The sequence below is a fragment of the Poecilia mexicana genome, unplaced genomic scaffold, assembly GCF_051168715.1.
Source record: "Poecilia mexicana isolate PSO_F unplaced genomic scaffold, ASM5116871v1 scaffold_17, whole genome shotgun sequence".
Lineage (NCBI taxonomy): Eukaryota > Metazoa > Chordata > Actinopteri > Cyprinodontiformes > Poeciliidae > Poecilia > Poecilia mexicana.
The window spans coordinates 24,502,716-24,523,591 of record NW_028263386.1 but is presented as its reverse complement, the minus strand read 5'-3'; the positions used below and the strand labels follow the sequence as shown (position 1 = coordinate 24,523,591).

The 20,876-nt window shown below is 41.5% G+C and overlaps 1 protein-coding gene across 4 annotated transcripts in view; it reads left to right on the top strand.

The window, feature by feature from the left end:
* tnk2b (tyrosine kinase, non-receptor, 2b) overlaps nt 1-20,876 on the top strand; it is a 54,544-nt gene that overhangs the window by 18,655 nt on the left and 15,013 nt on the right. For 3 of the 4 annotated variants that reach the window (XM_088014420.1, XM_088014421.1, XM_014967539.2), the window contains 14 exons: nt 8,148-8,325; nt 9,377-9,441; nt 11,674-11,949; nt 12,059-12,211; nt 13,132-13,295; nt 13,380-13,499; nt 14,112-14,238; nt 14,337-14,483; nt 15,357-15,451; nt 15,528-15,722; nt 15,931-16,022; nt 16,765-16,809; nt 17,147-17,562; nt 18,642-19,805. In XM_088014420.1, coding sequence (XP_087870546.1) covers nt 8,148-8,325; nt 9,377-9,441; nt 11,674-11,949; nt 12,059-12,211; nt 13,132-13,295; nt 13,380-13,499; nt 14,112-14,238; nt 14,337-14,483; nt 15,357-15,451; nt 15,528-15,722; nt 15,931-16,022; nt 16,765-16,809; nt 17,147-17,562; nt 18,642-19,805 — 3,237 coding nt within the window. The remainder of the gene's footprint in view (nt 1-8,147; nt 8,326-9,376; nt 9,442-11,673; nt 11,950-12,058; nt 12,212-13,131; nt 13,296-13,379; nt 13,500-14,111; nt 14,239-14,336; nt 14,484-15,356; nt 15,452-15,527; nt 15,723-15,930; nt 16,023-16,764; nt 16,810-17,146; nt 17,563-18,641; nt 19,806-20,876) is intronic. The other variant, XM_088014422.1, reaches the window with a different exon arrangement.

Sequence of the window (20,876 nt, the reverse complement as noted above, 5' to 3'; positions counted from 1 at the left end):
GTAGTGTCACGCTGGGAGAGACACTCCTTTTGACTTTCCTGTCGTTCAGCATTGCTTTTTTGAATGAGCTTAAGATGTCCTCTTTCTGTTGATTTTTACTGCTCAGCTGTTCAACATGGTTTCTTATGGTCAACAGCGGTGGATTTATTCTACAGAGCATGTGAAAAACATAAACCACATGCTGTCATTTCAGTGGTGTAATGACTGACCAGCAGATGCTCAGAATACAGAATTATAAAGATTTCACCACCAGCTCCAGTCAGTGGTCTGCTGCCACCTTGTGGCATTTTGTTAGAGCTACTCTCACTGCATACTGTAAAGTATGAAGTGCTTTGATTTGCTCAATGAGGAGAAAGTTGGTTGGCAATTAGACTCCTATTGATTTCAAGCTGCAACTATTCAATAAAACAGCTGATGGTTATCTGTTTGATCGATCTGTGAGTATCGATGAAACTTCTTCAGGTTTTTAAGATTTTAAGTTGTCTTTCCTCTTAAGAACTTAGTCATAAAAGTGCAAGTTTCTGATAGAAATAGAAATGTAGAATTCTACATTTCCAAATCCAATGATTAGATCTTTTATCCGTAGCGTTATATACTCATAACACAGGCCATCGAACGTCTTTTTAACAAGATGTTTATAGTTTTGATGCATTTAAAAAACAGGTAGCCAGTTGTATTTTTTACCATCTCATCTGATGGTCACCATGGAGATCTTGTCATCCATCCTTTCTCACTTTTTATTTCTTTTGATGATGATGAACCTTTGCACATACACTTTGACCTTTCCCCAACCCCCCCCCCAAAAAAACAAAAACAAACTAAAAACACTTCCCTGCTGGATTTTTTTTTCCTGCAGTTGCTGAATATTTCATAGGAAGAACACCTGAACACTCCAACCTTTTCTTCAACATGTTTCAGGTGACGAATCCGTTACAGGCCTCTCGTCCAGATGTGGGTTTTTAAGGAATGTGGCATACTCTCTATCATCTGGTTCACATTAAAGTCCGTTACATAACTGTTCCAAAGCAAACATTATGTCATTAAACTTCATGTCGTGAGGCTCACTAGGCTGTTCTTCCTTGATAAACAATTGCAACTGTGAAGTCTGAGTCACAAAAGTTTAGTTGATTTTAATAGTTTTCTCGCAGTTGCTTTATTTTGTACAAAAACTACTAAATAACTTTCTTCTTTGGAAATGGACACTAAAAACCAAACAAACCAAAAGGTACTCTGCGCCAATTGAAGTAAGATACCTGTTTTTGAGTTTCCTAATTTACAGCACACATGAAAACAAAGTAAATGTTGGATGAAATGCTGAAAAGTGTTTTTGGTACGGAGCTGTGTTTACATTCAGCAGAGTGGTGGAAGAGAGATAAGATTTTTGGGGGGATTATAGGCAGGAAATTGAAGGCAGCACCAAATAAAGAAGAAAACACAACGGTTTGGCCAGAGCCTCTGGAGGGAGGAAGGGGAGGGGTTTATGAAACGGGGGAGGAGAAGGGCGAGGAATTTCCTAAAATACAGCAAACGTCACCGAAGCAGAGCTGGGAAGCAGACTGTGGGTCTTATGAGAAAATTTCTAGATCTGTTTTGATAACATGTAAAGATACAGATGCGTCAATTAATCATTGAATGTATCGATATGCAATGAAACTGTCACTGAACATAGTGTGGAAACTAGTAAAACTTAAAATCCTGACAATGGATTTTATTTTGTTTAAAGCATCAAAAATTGGAATTTGTCCCAACATTGATGAATCTAAATTCTTATAAGAAATTTAGAACGATAAATGATAAACGACACAATAAATGCCCACCCCAATGATCGACAATTCTGGGTAACGGTGAAGCAGAGGGAAAACAATGCATGCATGTTCAGATAGTTTACTGATTACAATTTGAAAAGTGTGGAGTGCATTTTCTTCCCACTCTCACCCCAATTCAAAACTTTAGAGAAACACCTTTCCATTCATTCACTTATAGCTGCATGGCTTTACTAGTTTTTCACATCTATAAACTGAAATTTCTGCTGTTTTCTAAAAAAAAATAATAATAATTTTCAGCTTCTAACAATCTTCTAACAGGATTTCCCTTTATTTGACTCTAAGACAAAAATATCCACAGCATGATTCTGTCACCACCATGTTTCACTGTCGGCATGGTGGCATGGTGTATTCAGGGTGGTGACAAATGCTTTTTTCGTACTAAAACAATTTTTCTCATTTTAAGATGTTTATTTAAAATGATGGTGTCCTTTTTCTGCTAAATTTCTGACTATATTTTCATAATTAACCAAAAATTCTTGTAGCCTGGTCCTGGTACTCAATCATACAATTTGCAGAGGGATGGCTGAAATAAAAGCCACCTTGTGAAATTATTTTCTGTTTGTAACGTACATCTTTAGAAAAGCGAGGAGAAAAATTGTTGCATCCTTCAGCCTTAATTGTAACCTCATCGATGGTTTTCTTGATGCCATTTGCTCTCTAACAAACCTCTGGGGCCAACAGATGGACTGTAGTCGCTAATTATCTGATTTCTGAAGATGACTTCTAACATTTGATTTTTTTTTCATGGTTTCAGAGTAGAGGGGGCTGAATGAAAATGCAAAAGTGTCTCGTTAAATCGTTAACATCGCTACAAAATTCTGCTTGTAAGGCGACAAAACCTGGAAAGGTTCAAGGATTATGGATACTTATGCGAAGCATCATGCCTGTGCATTCTCCCTGTGTGCGTGTGTGCATCCTTTTGTGTGTGGAGCTGTTGCATCACAGGAAGCCGTCTCCCCCATCCCACTTTCCCCCAACCCTGTGGTTGAATGTGACCCCTTGGCCCTGGATCAAATGCTGCGCTGAGCCGAACACCATGAAGCCTCTGTCCTCTGCACCACGCAGAGCCCTGTCCTGTTCTGCTCCACTCCGCTCTGCACGGACCAACTCCATGCTTGCAGGACGTCGTGAGGCGAGAGGGAGGCGGGGGACAGTGGGGCGGAGAGTAGAGTTTCAGAAAGAAGGTGGGAAAAGAACGTACAAACACGTGCAGTTTAACTAGAGGCAAAAGACATTTTGGGAAATTTAAGCGGCTCTCCTCCCTGGAACGTCTGCGCTGCCTCTCCGATTGCAGAGGAGTCGAATCGGGGAGAAGTCGTTCCTATTTTTAGTTCCACGCGCGTCGGAGGGACGGAAAAGCAAACAGACGGGTTGTTGCATATGCAAAGCTGAGAGTCGGGGTGGGGATGGAGGAAGGACTGGAGGAAGGAGGCGTGTTTTATTTGTGAAGTTCTGCAAGTTTAAATAACTGGCTCATTGCTGTCTGCACACGCAGGACGAGGCTGACCCATCCATCAGTCTTTCCTCATATAATCAGACTTTTTTTTAATCTTTCTGTTTTGTATGCATGAGTGCTGCATTTAATCGCCTTCTTGACCCTGCGATGAGGCTGTAGAGGCTTTACGTGGGAACTTGTCCTGCCATGGAATGTCACCGAGTCGCCGGACGTTTTGTTTCCCGCTCAACGGATGAGAGCTTCAGGTTCGCATCCAAAGACTGTCCGCGCATCTTCTGTCACTCCAAACTGAGGCTTTATTAACAGCCTACAGGACAGCTATTTGAATCAACTCGCACTTTAATTTTCCACTCTGATCCAGAAGAAGCAGTTTGGCAATGCGGCGCATTGACAAGCTGAAAAAAGCCTTTCCCTTCGTGGCACGCTTCCATCTGTACCGTGTAAGTGTCCGCCGCGGCGCGGCCGGTTGTAGCTACGGAGCTGGGTCATGTGGTGGAGCTGTGAATCATGAATCATGGTTGTGGTATGATGAAGTCAGGAAGATGTGAAAGGGGCTCTCCTCTGGGAGACTTGTTGTTGTTGCAGCAGCAGGATGTTACAGCAGAACCTAGTCTGGGCCAAGAGATTTCTGTGCGTGTGTGTCTGTGTGTGTGTTAATTCACCACCACTATGAGGAATGAATTGAGCCAGAAATCATGTTGCTTTGCTACTTCCAAATTCCCACATTCCTCTTTCTCATCCTTCCTTCATACTTCCTTTTTTCTCCTAAGCGTTTCCTTTTGTAGTGTTTGCAAAAGGGTCTGGGATAAAAATGTCCTTCTCTCCAACAGTTCTCACCATCTCTTGTTGCTTTTCAGAGGTAGAAAAACAAAGCTATTAAAGTACCCTCAGTCCTGGACTTCTGACCAGAGTTTGGTTTCTCAGGGTCCTGCTAAAAGTCACGCCTTCGGGTCGGAACATTGCAATCCTGCTGTCATACTCTCGTCTACCAAAACATTTTCTTTTTCATTGGAAAATGATAAACACCTAAAGATTATTCCTTTGTTTTATTTAAATTAAACACAACCTCAAACAAAAAAGAACAGCTCAATTTTCTCTTTCTTCTCAAAGGAAAAATGCTATTTATTTTTAATTCTGTCTTATCTCTAAATAATTATAAACTCTTTCGTGGATGTACACCATCTTCATAGTGTGCAGTTAGGGATTTTTTCCCAAATACTGACCAGATTTTTGAAGATGAAGTCCAACACTTCATTTGGTACTACAATAAGTCTACATCAGTAAAGATGGAAATATGTTGTCGATGTTTCGGTTTAGCTCCTCATCTCTCGGTCCTTTATTTTTTTTTATTTTATTTTTTTTTCATAAAATTTGAAACACCTGAAAATTGACTGGATGCTTCTTCATCCAGCAAGAACATCCACACTGAAAAGTGTTGCTGGTAAAAACCAGTCACCAATTGAGGTATGTAGCTGATATAAATGTTAACATCTTCACTAACAATTACTCAGTTTTGAAAAAGACTTTATTTGGGTAATCCAAAAATTATTTGATCAACAAAATAAAGTGGCTTGCAAAACTTAGATTATAGCTTTACAAGCCATAAATGCAAATAGTTAGCTTCAATTTTTGAATATATGCAGGACAAAATTTGGTTATTGTTTACTGGAGGTGCAGCTGACCATAAAATCCATCATAAAATTCATGACGGGTCACACGGAGATTCAAATACTAATCGGCGCCAATTTTCTTAATTTTGGATGATTGACGATCGGTTGAACGATCTCCTCTTACCTCCACAAAAGTTTCAACATCAGCCACTTTCCCCCGCACACACTGTTAAGATGTGCGGTTAACAGTAGTCACCGCACTGTTGCCAACTTAATAACTTTGTCACTATATTTAGCAACATTTCAGACCCCTCTAGTAACTTATGAGGTTTTGAGTTGTCGGAATTGGCAGGTCAGGCTTTTTAAAGATTGGTGATTGGCCAAAGAACTCCAATCAGTGCACCCCCCACTAATCATTTAAAAAAAAGCCTTGAGCTGTATCCTGGTCTTATCCAAGGTATTGGCATTGGTTAATCTATATTTATTTACCTAATTAGTTGATGTAGAAATAACCATCTGACACGGAAATGCTTTTGCACCTTTAATTTGCCCCCTCATTCCTCACATATGACACCGTCATGAAGTCGAGGCCCAGGAGGAAGCCAGTCTGCGTCTTTGGCACCGTCCAGAGAAATAACACCCACATGTCGACTGCCAGGGAAGCTGCACTGCAGAGGTGTACTCGGATCAGCCGTATCAGTGGAACTACTGACGGTGGTGTTCCTTACCAAAGCAATGCTGTCCTTAAAATGTAGCGGGGTCAGCCAGGGGTTTGTCCAAGCACCGTCTGGCTGTAGGTGGATTCAGATGACTAGAGCTGTAGTCAGTCCTGGAGCTTTCAAAAGGAAGTTATCTAACCAACTTTTATGGGTGTTCAAGAATATGTATAGGTATGCAAATTAAAAAGTCAGAAATTCCTTTATCTAAAATTGAGGCATTAAAATACCTTAAATTTATGAAAATAATTTTTATTTTCATTGCGTTGTGTGACTCAAAGTTGTTGAAACTTCCGCTAACTAGCTGCTAATGCAACCTTAGCTTACCTACCTAGCGTTTTGGTGTCATATCATGGGTAAGGAAAGTAGGAATGTATCACAAGTTGGTTAGACAATGGCTATAGACAAGGTTAGGCGCATTCTGTGGGAGGAAAAAATTAAATTAACTTAGCATTACAGGGGTTAAGGCTGTTGAAAGTCTTATCCGGTGTGAGAAGCATAATGTCACTGCCAAGTGCCATTAGCAGATCCCAGAAATTTCACTGTTTATGTTATCCTTGATTGTAAAACAGCAGAATTCCCCAGCCTTCCTTTATATTTAGCTTTTCAATCTTAAATTTTATTCAAGGTAACATTAAAATAGTCTTAAAAAGTCTTAATTTGTACTTTCTAAAACATGCAGATGCCCAGCTAATATTCAACAAGTGCAAGAAGAACAGATGGACATGAGTGTATTTTGTACTTTAGGAATATTTAATTTTTATGTTTGGCCCGATATTTTCTGTAGGTCAGTGTGTGTGCTTGTGCGTGTGAGCCACGCTGACGTTTGGCTCCTTCGGTCACCAGTCATTAAACAATGGGGGGCCAACCTTTAAGTAAGCGTATTTGAAATGGCATAGAGGAAGCTGTGACCCCCTCTGACATTTCTGTCTGGACTTTGTGACCTTGCCTTCGCCAGGACAGGAAGTGTCTCTGTTATTTCCCGCTGCAGTATTCGTGGCACTTTGGCGTTTACTCGTCTTTGGGACTGGGAGAAATCTCCTGAACAGGTATAGTTCTTCCTCCGCTGTAATTTAAATGTGCTTTCTGCTCGACTGTCACGTTGACGACAGTTGGGATCACCTTGGTGCTACTGTCCTTAAACTTGATTTTGTTAAGCTGACAGCGATGGATGATATTTTCAGCTGGTGCCTGTGAACAATGAGCACTGATGCTCTGTCTTATTATTGCATTGCGGTCAATAATGCACAACACACAGGGAAGTGTTGGAGCTTCCCTGTTCTTCTGAGTGACACTTCTGAGTGACACTAGCGGCACATTACTCATCCTGGGTTTCTGTTCTGTGCTGGAGGGCTGAGTGTGAAGCATGTGGATGGTTTCCTCCAAAGCTAGCAGCAGCAGCATATAAGATTCCTTCTCAGGAACTAACCCAGATTTACTGATTTATCGGGGCCTCTAGCTCAAAGGGGTCAAACATTGTTGGTTATCATCTTAGATATTGTGTACTCAGTTTTGAAACCAGCGTCTTTTGGCGGTACATCACTGACCATGCCATCCATAATACTGAGTAGAATGTTGCTGTTAACAGAGATGTCCGATTTCTGATCTCTAGCATTTGAGCTTTTTAAGAATTGAGCCGATTCTTCTTCCACCACATATATGAATATAAGGCAAAGGATTTTTCCAAGCCTTATGACTGTGGGAGTTTATTAATTTATATTGAGTAAAGGTGATGTCACACTGTGTGGGAGCAGCAGCTGTTTCATTGTTACTGTGACAAATAATAGAATAATTATCTAATTGTTTTAAACTGGTTTCAGAATGTTATTTGAGCAATTTGCTCGTGAAAAGACTCAAAAAGCTGAACAACCTGGTAAAGAAAGCCGGCTCTATTCTAGAGATGATTGTTGAAAAATATATAATGATTCTTTGAAGGACATTTAGATTTTTTATGACATCTAATTTAGCTCAGGTATTAGTAGTGTTTTTTTTAAAGATGTGTTCAAATAAAATTATCCTTAGTGCCTAACACATTCTTAAAACTTGTTCTTCCCTCAGTCTCCACACTACACTGATGAGTGTTATGTTGTAATCCTGATGGAGTGGCACATTTATTGGATGAAAATTTTTCCAACTAACAGTTTTACTTTTTTTGTCTGGGAAATTTCTATTACATTAAGATGAAAGTGAAAACATGGTGGGTATGTTTAAGTAGCTGAAATTTTTTAAGGATTTACGGTTTCCCGCCTTGCTTGTCTTAAAAAAGTTATGATGCAGCAAAGCTAAAAACCTACTTGTATCCTGACTTGAAACATTTATTTGGCTTCCAATCTGAGATTAACTTTTTTTTTTTTCCAAAGTGAGATTGCGTTACAATCACTGCAGAGGAAGCCGCCTGTGAGCCCGGTTCCTTCTGTTTTCGTACAGAAAAGAATGGGTTGCTTGTTTGTACCGACTTTGTCTCAGGAAACGTAGTGACAGCTTTTGAGTCAGCACTGATCGATTTACACCCAGTGTTTTCTTTCCGTTTGCCCTACAGAGACTGGGCAGTGGCATGCAGTGTGAGGAAGGAACAGAATGGCTGCTGGAGCTGCTGATGGAGGTGCAGCTGCAGCAGTACTTCAAGAGGATCCGAGACGACCTCAACGTCACGCGGCTCTCGCACTTTGACTACGTCAAGAATGAAGACTTGGAGAAAATTGGCATGGGTCGACCCGGTGAGGCAGAAGATCTGTGCGTGTGACATTAAAGGCAAAGCTGGGCTCATTACAGATGTTTGTTTTTCGCATTTATTGTGCCAAGTTACACTGCTGGTCGTATTTGTTGACTTACTCTGGTAAAGAGGTGAAAAAAGCCTGAGAGTAAGTTCAGTAGTAAAAGCTACAATTTATCTTCCACTACATATATAAATAGTTTTCAAAGTATTTTTTTCAAGCCTTATGACTGTGGAGTTTATTAATTTGTATTGAGTCTATGATTTTATTTTTATTTGGCTGGACTGTGGGTCAAATAAAAATAAAGCAGAAATAAATTATGTAATATCTTGAAATTAAAGAACAAAAAATCACCAGCCACCTTCAGGGCTGTGTGCTCAGTATTAGGGCAATATTAAGAAAATAATAAAAAATTAAATTTCAAGAATAAAGTCATAGTATTACAAGAGAGTTGTACAAAAAAAGTGTTTAAATATTTTTGAGAATAAAGTTGTAATCATCATGACTTTATTCTTGAATTTAATTTTTTAAAAAATTTTTTAGTGTGATCTAATACTCCGTCATGCTTATTAATATTTCTGTTTTGCATATGTATTTCCTTTTGTGGTTAGTAATGGCTCAGTGTCATCAGATCTAAATCCAGTACTCCACTACCCAACATCCTTAGTTTTACTTCCACGTCCCAGCTGATAATTAGACACAATAGGAGGAGACAGTGGAGTGCTGAAGCTTTTGTCTGTGTGGTGCGTGTGTGTGTGTGTGTGCGTGTGTGCGTGTGTGTGTGTCTGTGTGTGTGTAAGAGATCACAGCAATCGTATTCTGAATCCACTTACTGAAGTCCCTCTGGGCCTCCCTTCACAGAGCTACTTCAGACTAATTAAATCCCACTTCTTTTGCTCTTATAGGCACTCGCAAACCTTCCATCTGCCCACTCCTTTAATCATCTCTTAAAGATTTTACCTTTTGCTTTATTCTACAAGTTTATCCTCTGTATCATTGTAAAATTTCAGCTTACTAACTTACCGCTGTGTTTCACTTTTTCTCATGGATTCAGGCCAGAGACGTCTTTGGGAGGCCGTGAAGAGGAGGAAGGCCAAGCGGAAAACCTGGATGAGCAAGGTGACGGTCAATAATCCATTCACCAAATGCAGGAACGCTTTTCATTACTCTAGTTTGTGCTGTGATGGTACGCTGCAAATGAGAAGGATGAGCCTTCTTAAAGAGAAAGCCTCTGTGGCGCTTACTCTTAAAGTTGAGGCAAATATTTATCATAAGCCTGGCGGGCCCTCAGGCTTTACTTGTCGCCACACCTGGCTGAGTATCGTTTAATATAAAAAATACTTGAGCTTTGTACCCTGAAAATATTTAGTTAAGTATATTAATATGCTGACTCATTGTCCATTTTTTGGTAATATTTCTTTTAATTTATTTACTTTTGAATGTGAGCATTATATGCACTACATAGCTTGTTTTAAGGCTGATTAATTCATTAGGATGTGACTGAGGTGTCAAAAAATGTTTTTCAATTGCATTTCATTGTGTTTGCCTTTTGTTAAGATGCTATAGTTAGTGTTTAAGTATTGTTAATCATGTCTTCTGATAACATATAATTATGTAGTCAAATAATTTTTGGTGAACTTTTAACATTTTTTTTAACACACAACCATGGTGTACCAACCCAGCACCCCCTACCACTCAGCAGGTTTTCTCTGAGAAATGCTGCATAAATGGATTACCTAAAAGACAAGACTCTTAAAAAGTCAACATGCTAACTTAAGTCCTCCAGGAAAACTGTGGTAAACAAATAGGAGTGCTTGTTGGCAGTGGAGTCATAGGATCTATAATTACACCTGTCTGTTTCCGCCTCTGGCACCATCCAAAGGGAGTCATCTGCTTCCTCAGCATGCTTTCTGAGTACGCGTGCGCGCGTGTGTGTGTGTGTCTGTGCGTGCGTGTGTCTGTGCGTGTGTCTGTGTGTGTGTGCTGCTAGAATCTTATGAATGCCCAGCCTCCCATTTGAAACCGACTGACCACACCATGACCACAGGGTGGTGGTGTTTTTAAAAAGGTCTGCCACATTATGTCATGTCTGGTTTTGTTGAGAACGCCAACGGCTGCGTGTTACATCCAGACAGTTGTACGTGTTTGGTACAGTGGGTCCATTCAAGAGTCCACTCTATATCCTTGTGATTATAATGAGCTCATAACTTGAACCAACATAATGTCAGCGACTCAGAAAGGTACAAAAGTTTACATGACACTTGGACATTTTCACATGTGGTGAACCACAAAGACTACAATGTAGGGCGTATTTGTTAAATGAAAGGATAATCATACTTTGGCTTTCAGTGTTTTCCGCCAATAAAAATGTGTAAAGTGTGGTTATGAAACCGTAACCCAATCACACAGAGCTTTGTTCAATCCAATCAGTAGAAAAATAGAGTTTCGGACAGTTGCAAACCCACCAAGACAAAGGTCGCCCAGCAAATTTGAAAGACCCGAGTAGAGGAACTGTGTCTCTGGAGGAGCTGCAGAGATCCTCAGCTCAAGTGGGAGAGTTTGTCAACACAGCGATTTTCTAACATGTGCTCCAAATATCTGGTCTTTATGGAACAGTGGAAATCGGTCACTGAAAGTCTGATTTGAGGACTTCTTAAACATGTACTTACTCTCTTGGATAAAACTTTTTAAACTACTTTGAATAATTAATTGAGTTTGCTGTGATATAAATGTACATGGAAATTTTTAGTATTTTAAAGACCAAAATGAAATGACAAAAACAGGCAACATTTTTCCCAATCCGTTTCTTTCAATATAAAACTCATGAAACTTTAACAAAAACTGCAGGTGTGTGTCTAGTGAATTTTTGGTTAAAACGTGTTTGTTCTTCATTCAGTGAAGTTTCTCACAGTGAATAGATACTTCAGTAAAATGTGTGAACTAAGAGTAGCGATACTTCATAATAAAGTTGCACAAGTTAGAGTAAAAAAGCTCAATGTAGTAAAAATACTCCTAAAAGTATTTTTTTCCCCAAAAAAGCTACTTGAATAACACAACTACCCAATTCTGTATGGAGCTACAGGGAAAACCTATAAAAGTTGGTATAAACATACTCCAAAAGACTCACGGCTGTAAATGTAGCAAAATGAAGTTTTACAAAGTGTGGTGGTCCAGTTTTAGTGGTCAGTTACAGAAAACTTCAATTAATTTTGTGACAAAAAGTGGTTTGAATATTTTTGGGGGTCACCATGAGGGTTAGTGTTATCACTGTTGATTTTGGTGATTTAATCTGTGTTTTTACTTTGAAGTTGTAGCTTTTGTAGAAGAGAAAATATTTGTTTTTCGTTCCAGGTGTTCAGCGGGAAGCGGATAGAGGGCGAATTCCCCCAGCAGGGACAGCTGGCCTCTTCGTTCCGCAAACTGTCCCTCACGCCTCCCCTCTGTCTGGGCGACGGCGTGCAGGACACTCAGCTACATGGCGGCGGCGGCGGCAGCCCACTGGACGGCCAACAGCTGGCCCTCACCTGCCTCATCCCAGAGAAGGACCTGACGCTGTTCGAGAAGCTCGGCGACGGCTCGTTTGGCGTCGTGAAGAGAGGGGAGTGGCTGACGCCTGGAGGGAGCGTGGTGAGAAGACGTTTCGATTCATTTAGTCCGTTTCTCAGGAATTAAGTGAAATTTTCACGGCATGGTGGAGGGGGAAAAAAAATCAGCCATAAATCTGTTGATCCTCCAGGTGAACGTGGCAGTAAAGTGCCTGAAGACGGATGTCCTCAGTCAGCCGGATGCTCTGGAGGATTTCATCTGCGAGGTCAACGCCATGCACTCCCTGGACCATCAGAACCTCATCCGCCTCTACGGCGTGGTGCTCACACATCCCATGAAGATGGTGGGGGCGCAGACTCAAACACGCAACAGTTCTTCATAGATACGTTGCATGTTATTGTTTTACATCTGGAAATTTTGCACATACCTGGAGGGCAAAAAGACAATTCTTTTACTTTCCATCCGTAGCCGCGCCGCTACGGTTGAACAATCCCATTAACAAAATGAAACCTGCAGATGTAGGTGTTATTAATTTAGTGCAGTGTGCCACAGCAAAGGGAAAATAACACAGAAAAAAAAACTGAGCAACTCAAAAACACTTGTATTCCTTTTTTCCCCCATCTTTTGTCATCTAGGCTACACAGACCTGTTGCCATAGCAACGAACAGACACCTCCACGACACCAAAAAACACACAAGCATTTCCCACACAAAGTACAGAACATTCAGTCTGTTACCAGTTTTATGTTTTCAAGCTTGATGTTTTATTTGCCGATTATTAATAAGTGATCGGTGGTTGATTAGCTAATTTAAACACCTGCTCTGCTGATGATCTGTCAGACTAAATGTGTGGATTGAACTAGGACACATCGAATTCTGCAGCACATCTACATGTTAAGGTTGTCAAAGTCAAGCTAGCATAACTGACCTACTTCCCTCTCCTTTGGTATTTTTTTTATTAAAGCTTTTCACTGACCTGTGGCAACTATATAACTATGTAAAACGGAATCACATTTTATAGTGTTAACAATAATCAGCAAAGCACTAAATCTCTTCATATGTCAGGCGTACATTTAAGATTTAGCTCATTATGTTGACAGCTAAAACCCCTGGTAATCATATTATGTGAACTGTTTTTTGCTCGCTGACGATCTTATGCATGTGACGTCACGCTGCAACGTGCCTATAACAAAAATTAAAATACTTATTTGTAATTTGCATCTCAGAGTTGGTCTTCAGTACTCTTTGCTGTCCTTCCTGTCAGGTGACTGAGCTGGCTCCTCTGGGTTCTCTTCTGGATCGTCTGCGATGCGTTCATCCTCAGGGCCCAGTGCTGATCCACACTCTGTGTCAGTACGCCGTTCAGGTAGCGAGCGGCATGGCTTACCTGGAGCAGAGACGGTTCATCCACAGGGACCTGGCGGCGAGGTAAGGCAAAGACAGGGACGCTACCCATGTAAAGGAAAATTAGAAACACTAATCACTGCTAACTGCACCCTCTTCTTTGTTCAGGAATATTCTGCTCTCCTCAGCTAACAGAGTGAAGATCGGGGACTTTGGCCTGATGAGGGCGCTGCCTAACAACGATGAGCACTATGTGATGCAGGAGCATCGCAAGGTTCCCTTTGCTTGGTGGGTGAAGGATTTAAACTAATACATTGTAGATTGGGAAACATTCAGTTTTATATAATTTATAGAAATCGCAAAAATGACTTGTTGAGAATTGTCCACAGAAACTGGGATTACATATAGGGCAACAGCAAGATGTAAACCTTGTGAAGAAATGAAATATTTGATTAATTTCAGAAAGTGAAAGTTTTATATACAGAGTTAGTACACATAAAGTAAAATATTTCAAGCTTCTATTTCTTGTAATTTTGATGAATATGACTTAGAAACATTGAAAACCCAAAAATTATCACAGAAAAATTTGAATATTATATTAAAAAAAGAAGAAGTTATAAAACGCTCATAAAAAGGTGAGTGGAGGGGAAAACCATGGTATGAAAAGGTGCAACATGGATAACCAAAACCATGAGGGTGATGGCTTTATTATTATTATTTTGCTCTCATGTAATATTTTACTTTTCATTTTCTGTTAACCATGGGATGATGTTACTGCAATCAAATTGAAATACTTTTTAAGACTTTATTTCAAACGTCTTTACCGGAGGGTCAGTAAGTGTGGCTGGTACTGAGTACACAGTGGAGAACGGCTTCAGTTTCCTGCCTGTCCTGTTGCAGGTGTGCTCCTGAGAGCCTGAAGACGAGAACGTTCTCCCACGCTACGGACACCTGGATGTTTGGCGTCACTCTCTGGGAGATGTTCACGCACGGCCAGGAGCCGTGGCTGGGCCTGAACGGCAGCCAGGTAGGAGCTGAAACTACTCACCTCACAACATCTGAGACAAAGGACTCATGTTTACTGTCATCTTGCGTTTTTTTGTGTGTGTGAATTTAAAAATTAAGATTCTCCACAAGATCGATAAAGAAGGCGAAAGGCTTCCAAAGCCGGAGGACTGTCCCCAGGACATCTATAATGTCATGCTGCAGTGTTGGGCTCAGAAACCAGGGGATCGACCCACTTTTGTTGCCCTGAGGGAGTTCCTGCTGGAGGTAAGACGTCACACTCACATATTTAAGTGTGATGAGATGCTAATCTCAACACCTTTGGAGCGTGGAGGCCTGGCCACTTCCCACTGGTTCAAGTGAACCATGAGCTCCATCTAGTGGTCATAGAAAGCTTTTCAAGAGTACGAAGGGATTGCGGTGAAGGATTACGTCATACAGTAGCTCAAGAAATGTGGAAATGTCACCTGAAATACACAAAGTAAGCACATTTGTTTGCTTAAGTACATATTGCTAGGCTTCAAAAATCTGGTGTATCATATGTTTTTTCTCAAATCCTACCATTTTGTTTTGTCATTTCTGTCACTTCCTGGAATATTTTATACATGTATATATATATAATATCAAGTGTGAGATATAAACGCTCTAGAGTGTTGCCTTGATTGTGTGATGCATGTTTAAGAAATCCTTTAATCTCCAACCTCACTCAGCTGTGCCAAACACCTGGGTGGATGAAGCTCCTCCACTTGGCTACAGTTTCCAGACTTCTTAGCTTCTGACTCACAGAGCAGCCCTCCCCCATTCAGCTCCTTCAGACTAGCCATCAATAATTGGCAAACACCTGGTGGAACTGTCCATCTGCTGACCTAATTATACAAACTACTTCTCAGTGAAATGCTGGTGTAAAATGTTGTTAAAGGGTTAATAGAGGAGCCACGTTGTGAAGACTTCCTGAAGGTGAAGTTTCAGAAAGAGCAGGAATTTTTAAAGCAACAGAGTCTCAATTTCAAAGATGTTAATTTTTTTTTATAACAGCTAAACATAAAGTTACTTTATTGTGCTATAAAATGAAACTATGTGCTTGGAAAAACACACAACACTGCCCCTTTAAGTGCCTTTTTGTGTGCGTCTCTCTTTCAGACCATGCCTACCGACATGTGCGCTCTGCAGGACTTCGATGAGCTCGACAAACTTCACATCAAAGTCAACGACGTCATCACCATCATAGAGGGGAGGTGGGTGACGGTGACTCGGACTGCGGGGGACGGGGAGCGTTTGGTCGCGGTTCACTGACTCACTCGCACATTTCAGGGCGGAGAATTACTGGTGGCGAGGGCAAAACAAGCGCACCCTGAAGGTGGGGCAGTTCCCCAGGAACGTGGTGACGTCTGTCGCGGGGCTGTCGGCGCACGACATCAGCAGGCCTCTGAAGAACAGCTTCATCCACACGGGTCACGGAGACACCAACCCGCACCGCTGCTGGGGCTTCCCGGACAGGATCGACGAGTAAGAAGCAGCTTTCAGCTGAAATAAGTTACTTTTTGAATGTAAAAGTTCTTAAAAATGTCTCATTCTGTGAGATGTTGGGAATAAAAATCTGACTTCTATCCAGCAGAGGGCACTCCTACATTATAATATAATAATTGCTGCTGCTGATTGGAATAAAGTCAGCATGTTGACAGTGATGGTTAGTCTGTCCTTGTCTTTCTTTCAGCCTGTACTTGGGGAACCCCATGGATCCTCCTGATGTTCTGGGAGTGGACCTCAGTGCCGCTCGGCCCACACAGCTGCCGGGACGAACCAAAAGTGGGTTAAAGTCACACAAAGAAAGGTTTAACCAATCATAAAAAGTGTTAATATATTCTACCACAAACGCAACTTTGCAAAGGTATCTTTTTTCACATCTGATCACGACCACAAACCTCTGTATTTTCTTTGGGGGGGTTTTTATGTGATTGAGTCACACAAATGACATCAGAATTATGAGGTGAAAGGAAATGTTTACAAATCAAATATGAAAATTGTAGTGGGCATATTGTTTTATACTTGTTTTATTCTGTTTTCTGGCTGAACCTTGTTTTTAAACGGAACAATTGGATTTGTAGTTTGATTAAATTACACTGGCGAATTCTTGTCGCTACATTGGAAACTTGAAAGCTGCTGGCTGCAGAATGGGGCTCTAAACACAACAGCAAGGCCTATTTTTCTCTTTAAAAAACAAATTATTTAAAAAAGCATGTATCATTTTCCTTCCACTTAACAATTATGTCCTATTTTTTGATGGCCTATCACATAAAACCCCCATAATAAAATTAGGATTATGGTGAGTTCCAATAGTGATCAGATTTCACTTTAAAACAACATTTTGTAGGATTAAATTGAGATGTTTTGGTACTCCAAATATTTTTTGCTTGCTTTCTTCTGACCTAAAATTTAGAAAGAATCCTCAGTATGCTTTCTGACCTTTGCGTTTTTTATTTATGTCTCTGCTGCTACTTTTCCTCCCTCTGTTTTCTCTTTGCGGCTCTGTTTTTATTTATTTTTGCAGAGGAGCCTCCCCCCCGGCCTCCTCAGCCAGCCGTGTTAATCAAGAGTAAGTCTGGTTTCTCTCAGCAGCTTCTTAGCCACTGTTCCTGTCTTCTCTGTTCCCTCTTTGCTCCACTTCTCAAAGGTACATTTCACACTTTTCTTTTCTTCTCTCCTTTGCTGTGTTTGCAGTGGTTCTGTCCCCCTAACAGTTTTTCTTCCTTAAAATCATTCTTCATCTCTCTATCTGTATCCATCATTCTTTTTGTGCTTTAACTGGAACGTTTTTCTGTTTATATCATTTTTTTGTTTGTTTTTGGTGTCAGATGATCTCTAAGTGGTCGTCACGGTTACTTATACTGAAACATTGTCCGTTAATGAGTGGAATCTGTTTTCATCTCCAGAACCATGCTACGATCCGGTAACTGAAGACGAGGATTCCACCTCTGCAGCGCTCAGGAGATTATCTCTTAGGAAAACCGGTTCGCTCAAAGGTCTGAAGCTTAAACCCGCTGCATGGGTCTCTGCCAACAAGCAGAGTGGCCGGACCTCAAGTTCAGCCCACACCCCGAGCAGCGACGTGTCCCTCATTGACTTCGGGGAGGATTTCTCTCCTTCCCCTGTGGTGGAAAACCAAAATCCAGTGCTGACAAAGCTAGCGCTGCAAGTGGGCAACATCCTGGACAAAACCCCACCTCAAAGTCCGTCCAAGTGGCTGCCACGGCCCCTCCACCCCACGCCGGTGGTAGACTGGGACGCCCGGCCGTTACCGCCTCCGCCGGCCTATGACGACGTAGCCCAAGATGAAGACGACATGGAGGCAAGTTGAACCAGAGTAACTTCAGTGAATCCAAGAAGCAAGGAAAGTTTGTGTAAACCTTTTAAAGGTGTTCTCCACTGGTGTGTTTCTCCACCAATAAATGTACTAGAAAAATATAGCTGGCTAATGAAGTATGGATTTTCACTGCAGGATTTCACCAAAGGATTTCACTTCGCTTTGTTTATTTCTCGGCCGATGTAATCAGAAGAGGCACCAGAATCGGGGAGATCATTTGGCGTTGAGTGGACACGATTGCAGATCTTGCAATCGTTAAAAATTGCAGTTTTAACAAAGTTTGCTAAAGATTCTGAAGCTAAACTGAGTAAAATTTTAGTTGCAAGGATTAGGAACGATTAATCAGATTAATTATAATTAATCAATTTATTTGTCAACTAATTTAGTAATCAATTTATAATTAACTGGAGTATATTGACTGAAAAAAGACTATTTGGTTAAATAACATACTCAGAGCAGTAATGAAAACAAAGCTATACAGAATGTCTCTCTCTATATATTTGCATTTATGATTAAAATTTTTTAATGTAAAATATGTTTTAGTCAAATCACCTCAATTACCATAGTTTAACTTCACCAGGTTCAGTCACTAGAGGAGCACTACGGTTTTACGCATTTTAGGCAATAGACACTTCATTTCTTTATTTGAAAAAGTAATCAGATTACTTGTTTGTTTGCATCTTTTTATAATTTATAAATAGTATTTGCAACGCTATATACGAAAGGCTTAAGAGACTTAATAAAAAATCTTTAAAATATGCCATTTTTTAAAATGGAATCAATCAATTAATCAGAATAATCAATAGAATAATTGAATATTAAAATGATCATTAGTTGAAGCCATACAAGGAGTTCATCCTCACATTTAAGCCACAGTTTCACCCATAACCATGGCACCGCAGTGGATGGAGAAGCTATAAAGCAAACAATTATGAAAAATAGCAAAACAAAATCGTCAAATCCAGGAAGACGTGATGATCTATTTATTCCAAACTTTATCAGATGAAACTTTGATTTGGTTGAAAATTCTGGTTGGTAACTTCCGACCTCCTTTCTTCTCAAAGGTGAGCTCCATCACCAGCTCAGAGCAGCAGCTGGAACACGATCAGTCTGCTGTCCACGGCGTAGACGGAGCTCTCTCCTCAGGACAGATGACTGAAAGCGACGGTGTCGTCTCAAAGGATCCAGAAAGACCGGTTCTGGAGGACAACCTTTTCCTTCCCGGCAAGCACAACCATGCTGCCTCCCCGTCCTTCTCCCAATCCGCAGAGATTTTCCAGGAACTTCAGCAGGAGTGCATGAGGAAGCTCAACGTCCCAACAGGCGGGGTCGGTCAGTGGACCCAAATCTCAGCCTCTTGTCCTACTCAGAACGCCCAGGAGGATCAGCAGCGTCTCTCCACCAATGAGGACAAACCTCAGATCCCCCCACGTGTTCCAATCCCCCCTCGCCCAATAAAACGGGGAGACTACACGTCTGCTCGCTGGTCGAGGGACCTTTCCGTTTCCCCGATGCTGTCGGACCCCACATACGGCATTTCGGGCACAACCCTGGAACGACCGCCTCAGATCCCGCCCAGAGACCCTCTGTCCCAGCCCAACTCCCGGACGCCAAGCCCCAACTGTGCGGTGGTGGGCTCCCTGCACCAGAGGATCTGCTCTGTCAGCCCCTCCACCCACCAGGCCTCACACGCCTATAGCTCCTACCTCTCCACCTCTCCCGGCAAACCCATGCCGACAACACACAGCTTTGCTTCGGACCCCAAATATGCCGCCCCCAAAGTGATCCAAGCCCAGGGTAGGGACAACGCCAACAGAGGTCCCTGCATCCTGCCCATCGTCCGAGATGGGCAGAAAGTCAGCAACACGCACTATTACCTCCTGCCAGAGAGGCCGCCGTACCTCGACCGCTTCGAACGTTTCTTCAGAGAGGCTGAGAACCTCCCGGGCGGCGGCAGCGCTGAGGACAGGCACGCACGGCACGCCAACACGGCCACTGTGAGACCCATGGTGGTCACCGCCCAGACAGTTCAGGGACTCATCCAGCCGGGAGAGCTGAAGGCTAACTTCTCCTGCAATAACAACTTTGGCATGAGCGCACAGCGGTCAGGGATGAAGACATCAGTTAGTCTCCCTCGCGTGTGTTCAGACGGGCTGACAGGTCCGACAGTGAATTCTTCCTGCAGCCGGACGGAAGACGGAGGGAACTCTCTGGACAGAGTCCAAATGGTATGCTCGGATTATAAGATCCCCGTTTTACCGTCTTGTCTTTAACCAGCACATGATGCTAATATAATATTTCATTAGGCTTTTTTCTTCCAGAGCTTCTCTGTGATTGATGAGAAGCTGCTGCACTGGGAGAGTTTTTGTGCTTTTTATAGCAGACCTTATGTCCAGATTAATGTTCCCTGTGATTAATTGTTGTAAAGCCAGGCTAAGGTGCTGACCTCAACCAGATAACCATCTGTTCTTGTTTCTCTCATCAATAGCTCTGAACACTGGCCTCTGATGCCACACTAGAGAAGATACATGGTCAGTTTTAGAGGCACTAATTAAAAGTGATGAACATAGCATATTTATTAGAGGGTTTGTTTGTCTTGCCTTTGTTAGACATAATATGGATATAATGTATAGCAGATTGTAATTATTAGGATATTATAATATGCTACAAAAAGAGAAACTATGGACAGTTTGCATTTTAAGTTAAAAATGAGAAGTTTTACTTTCCAGTTGTGTAACTGTTAATTTGCGTCTTTTGTATAAGTTCATGTTCAAACGATTAAGAACCAAATAATGATTGAGATTAAAATATCATGACATTGACACAAAAATATATGGTGTGATATAGCTGCTTTTTTTAATGTATAAAAACTGTAATTGGGGCATGCCATTAGCAATGCATAAGGAGAGCAGTGACTGACCTGCGAAGCAGGTCAGTCACTGCCTCCATGCATTGCATGGCAGGCACCTATTGTTCTACACCCAATAGAACGCCTGGATATTATTATTATTATAACAACTTCTTCCATTACCGTTAATGCGGCTCGTACCGCTGCGTGCCCACCCACAAAAGTGGTATCAAAACGTGTGTCTCGATCCCGGCATTGGAGCTATTACTTTTATTGGGGATCGGAGTTACGACGGCGACGTAAAAAGCGAAAAACGAGCGAAATTTCCAACTGCCGAAACCTTAGAGTGTAACTGAAACCAACTGCCGCTTTTTAGAGTGAGAAAAAGAGTGGAATTTTGACCCCAAAATAATTTTGAAATTGCTCTCATGGGTGCAAAAATTGCTCTATT